Below are 5,194 nucleotides of genomic sequence, written 5' to 3'. Positions count from 1 at the left end.
CACCTCAACTTTCTCACCACACCTTAACTCACCACACCTCAACTCACCACATCTTAACTCCCCACACCTAAATTCACCACACCTCAACTCGCCACACCTTAACCTCCGCACCTAAATCCACCACACCTAAATCCACCACCCTTAATTCACAACACCTCAACTTTCTCACCACACCTTAACTCACCTCAACTCACCACACCAAAATTCACCACACCTTAATTCACCACCCCTCAACTTTCTCACCATAACTTAACTCACCACACCTGAATCCACCACACCTAAATTCACCACACCGTAACTCCTACACCCAATTCCACCACACCGCAGCTCACCACACCCAATTTCACCACATGACATGATATCACTTGATGTGGCATCAAAGGCAACATCATTTGGCATAAAATGAACCAAAATAAATAAGATTTAGATAGAGGTAAAAAAAGGATAAAAAGGAAATACAACTGAAGAGTGTGCGATGTTATATTGTGGTGTGTTATGCTTCATATGTTATGTTATTTATTCTTATGTTATGGTTATGTTATGTTATGCCAAGTACTAAGCTAAACTCCCCTCCACTTAACTCATTCCAACTAATGTTATTTTAGCTCATTCAACTTACATAAACTATCCTTAATTTTATCGGTTGAATTTCAACCGCTGGGCGAACACTAGTATTATTAAATATTGCATTCAAAAGCGATACGAACTAATTGAACCGAGCTGATATGAGACAAGCGGAAGTGAGTAATAATTTTTCAACACTAATTTGTTTTAATGCATGAATGTAGATATACTAGCGTGGACCGAAAATCCGCTTTTTATTACCTCCCTTTTTTAGTAGGGATGTACTACATATGTAATATTGATGCGCCTAAAAGATGTAGCGATTTCTAAGTATTCTCAAGTTACATACCGATTATATTGCCGTGGTGACCAATCGGCAACATCATTCCTTTAATGTCAATTTTGGAATAAATAAGTTATCAAAAATGCCCAAACTTATATATTTCGCGTCAATAATATTATCCAAAAGCGTCTAATTTACACCAAAGACGGGATTGAAAAAATTTGTAGGAAGAGCCCATAGCGAATTAAAGAATGAATTCCTTATCGAAGTCCAATTTTGTATACAAAATAATAAATGAAGCATCTATTAAAAAGAATCAAATTATTACAAATATCGCCCGACGAAGAACGACTATCAGGTACAAAAAAACGACTCGCCCAGTCGAGTTGACTTCGGCGATTAGAGCGATACGAAATCGATACGTGGCGATATTACCGGCAACAAATTTTGTTTCCGAGGGTGACACGTTTTCTTTTTTCCGGCAACCAAAAATTTTTTGGTGGGTATATTTTATATTATGTGTGTGTGTCCGGGCACTCGCATTAAAGTCTTCAGCTGTCTCTTTCGGAAACGGGCCTTTGCAATTCCAGCAGAACTTGGTGAAAGTATGCCTGTTTCATTAAGGTGTGGCTTGCTCTACTTTTTGCTTGTCTATCTGCAACAATTTTCACTTTCTTACTCCTCCTCCATTGCAAACATTTGCGCCTAGAAACACTTGCACATTCCATCTTGATCGGTCTGTAAAGGGCATGCCTTCCAATCGCTGGCTCTAGTGGTAGTTAATGGAAAAAGCGGAACGTTCAGAGCTTTAGTTGATCAGGATCTTATTATATCCACTTGCACCAACATCAGTGACTCTGATCCCTATTTACGACTTCATGAATTTCCACGCCTGTCTTAAGTGCCAGTCATCCTGTAAAATCTTGCTTCAATACCCGCCTATTGCCTGGTATCATATTGGCTACATATATGTAGTAAGATTACCGAGGCTTTCCTTGCGTGCTCAGTTTCATTCAGTATTTTCCAGAGCAGCGCCAATATATATTAATTTTGTGAAAGATGTAGTTCCAGCTGTGAATGTATTCAAGAGAGGTCACGAGCTGTAACAGAGGAAGAGGAAGGTCTCCTCTGCGATGGAAGACCAGGTGGGGAAGGACTTGGCACCACACAAGGTTCACACTCTAAGACCAGGAATCATAATTTTGCTTAAAACCAAATGAAATTGACCCGATACAAGTATTGTTATATATTCGGTATAAGCCCTGTTTCCCTGTCGACCTAGGTTTATGCTTGGACTCGAAGACGTATGGACACAAATGCAAAAAGTAGAAGCTTTGACATACAGCTCAAGACTGGAAACTTCAGATGTACTTTAAGCTACCACGACATGTTATTTTTAATTGAAATTTTGACAATAATGCGGCATAGATATTGCTGGAAAATAAATCTGCCTGATCAGGGGACTAAACATATCTACTGAGGCTGGCATACATTAAGGCTTTACATTCGTATACCACTCGAAGACTTTAAAATGCGTGCGTCACAACTCCCAGAACAAAAGATATTAAAGGCAATCGGAAGAACTAACGAGCTTGTCAAGCACGGCGTTCTCCTATAAACCTAACAATAGCTACGGACATATCAATTCTTCGACACCGACGAGGCGTGCTTTAAATCGAAGTTTGACCACAAGTTATCTCACATGTAAATGTACAGTTTTCGGTGTATTTAGAATAATCGATACATAGGTTTTTGCATTCATACATGGGTAACAGATAAATAGAAAATATAACGACGTTCACGAACCAGTGAAGCATGGCATTTCAATGTGTTCCTTGCAATGCATTTACGCGCATTTTAATTCATCTGTGCCACTCCCAACACAAACTAGTCCATCGTGAAAATGCGCCGGCAAAAGTCGAAAAATATATGTGCCTTCTTGCTCACAATCTGCTTCCAGTACTGTCCACTGCCGCTGTTGGCCATACCAATCGAAGCCAGCAGTAGCATATAGCACGCCAGCGAGAGCGGATATTTATTACGTCCTAGCCAACTGGATGCGCGTTTTTCCTCCGGCTCGTCATCGTCTGGGAAACGGCTGCCATAGAAAAGCAAGTAGCGCACGCGCACCAACTCAGGCTTGCGTATCTCGATTAGCGAGTTCAGGGCGTTGGTGAACACATAATCCGGATGGCTGTCGAATTCGCAAAGCGCCACGCACGAAATCATCGAACCACAGCTGGATGCACCCCAACCGGCACCGTTTGGACTCTCCTGCAGTGCGACGTTCAAGTCTGTGGTCAATTTTAAGGGCACATCTACATCGTCGCCAGCATTCTCCGTATTTGGCGGTGGCTGTTTGCATGCATCAGCTTGAGTCAACATTGCAAAGAAGCTATCGAGGCGGTTGCCATGAAATGCTAACTTCGGTGGTTCCTCAATTTCGATGCTCGTTGGCTCCTCATGTATGGCTTCGTGTATCAGCGGCATGTTGCAGACCCTGAACACGTGCGTGGGCCTTGGTAGCTGTTCACTCTGGCACATGCTGCTCAAAATCACATCGAACTCATTTTCATCCACCAGATTCAACATTGGTTCGCGTTGCACAATCAGCACATGATGCAACAGATCCAGTACGTCCGCATCGAATTCCTCGTAATTTTGTTCGACAATATTCTGCAGCAACTGATTTGAAATTTTAAAAATTGCCTGCACATCAGCATCAAAATACCTTTCTAATGATATATAACTGTTTATACCTTAGAAGTATAGTTTAGCCGTAAAAGGGGTGTAAAGGAAACATGATTGCCTATTTATATATATGATGTATTGAAATGATGGCGAAACAAATTATGCAACAGATGACCTGCGGGTTATATATGTATGTACAAAATTTAATACTTTAGACCACCTGAAATCAGCCAAATGTGCATGAAACCGTTGCATGCCACAAAGCTGGTCATAGCATTTTATCATTTACATGCCACAACGGTTGTTAATTAAATTCGGAACTAAATTGCATTTGAATGTTGCAAACACATACATACATACATACATACATACATATGTACGTACATGTAATGCAGGCACACATATTTAGATTTGTTTGTGCTCACAGCCGCTTATCGCAGCACTTTGTGCAACATCGACAAATTTGTATAAGCATTTTTGTGTTGTTGCCTTATTGGAGTTGTATGTATGTAGTTTTGTTGTAGCTTTTGTAGCATTTATGAATTGAAAATGAATGCGGGTATTTGCAGCGGTTGATTTGGCGAAATCAAAAAGCATAAAACAAATATTTATTGTGTGGCAGAGCAATCAAACACAAAAATATGCAATGAGGTCGGCGATGGGGCGAAGGTTGGGGGCGCGGGTCGGTGCATCAATGAAGTGGAATAAGTTTTCGTGTCTATGCTTGTCTGAAATGTGTACACACATACATGTAAGTACGCGCATATGATTACTTGCATTTACATTGACATGTTGCACAGCGTTGCCAACATTTAGGTGCTGCAATCAGTTGCATGCAACAGTGCATAAACCGCAAAATGCAAATACTAATACATTACAAGCGATATGAATTGCATTTGTCACAATTTCTCTTTTTGCCCGCATTTTATCAAAAACAACTACCCCAAAAAAAAATGTTTGTAGCACAAAAAAGTTATCTTGCAGAATTCACTTCGACGGTTGCATTGCTGATTTAGCTGCTGCTGGTTGCTGTTTATCATCGTTAATATTTTTATCACACTTTCTGCTCGGCATTCTGGTCCGCAGGCAGCTGTCAAATTAATTTTCTTTTTTTTTCAGCTATTATTTGCTTGCCATCCAAAATTGCGACAATTTTGTTGAGTATTTAAAATTTCCAGCACATTTCGTTTGCGGCAAAATTAAAAATGCAAATTTTCATTTTCATTTCAAAGCAGCCGTTAGTGCAGTGGTGTGGCAGTGAATGATTGATGAAGGATATATCTAAGAAAAAAAAACAGGAAAAGTAGAAAATTTTTCAAGTCGGGCATAACAAATGTACAAGTGATTCATTGATTAAAAAGAACACCGGCTTGTGTTCATTCTGTCGGCCCTTTATTCTGTTCAAATATATGTATTCCCCATAGGCTTCGATTGTATGCTCCTCTCTACACATACCGCTATAAAGAGTGAATTGCAGAGTGGAAGTTAAAGGATTTGTGTTCTGTCAAGGAACTCTTAAGTTAGGGCTGCGCTAATTGTGATGCGGCCGTCTCGGATTACTTCCAAATGGTACAGATTAGAGTTCCAGGGAACAGTTTTATTGCAGCTAACTATTTGGATGAAAAATTAGCTAGAGATAGGTTACCCTTGAGGTCG

General features: G+C 40.2%; 1 protein-coding gene across 1 annotated transcript; it reads right to left on the bottom strand.

Annotated features, from left to right (window-relative positions):
- Window positions 1-2,734: 2,734 nt before the first annotated feature.
- LOC108371826 (mono [ADP-ribose] polymerase PARP16-like) lies at window positions 2,735-3,532 on the bottom strand (the record flags this gene model as incomplete). Its single annotated transcript, XM_017627433.1, has 1 exon — window positions 2,735-3,532. A coding segment is annotated over one exon (798 nt), but the record flags the coding sequence as incomplete, so codon positions are not given.
- Window positions 3,533-5,194: the final 1,662 nt, after the last annotated feature.

Source organism: Rhagoletis zephyria, unplaced genomic scaffold, assembly GCF_001687245.7.
Source record: "Rhagoletis zephyria isolate East Lansing unplaced genomic scaffold, Rhagoletis_zephyria_1.1 Rzeph_scaffold_05242, whole genome shotgun sequence".
NCBI classification, from domain to species: Eukaryota; Metazoa; Arthropoda; class Insecta; order Diptera; family Tephritidae; genus Rhagoletis; species Rhagoletis zephyria.
The sequence above is the reverse complement of the archived record's forward strand: the minus strand, read 5'-3'. Positions and strand labels throughout refer to the sequence as shown.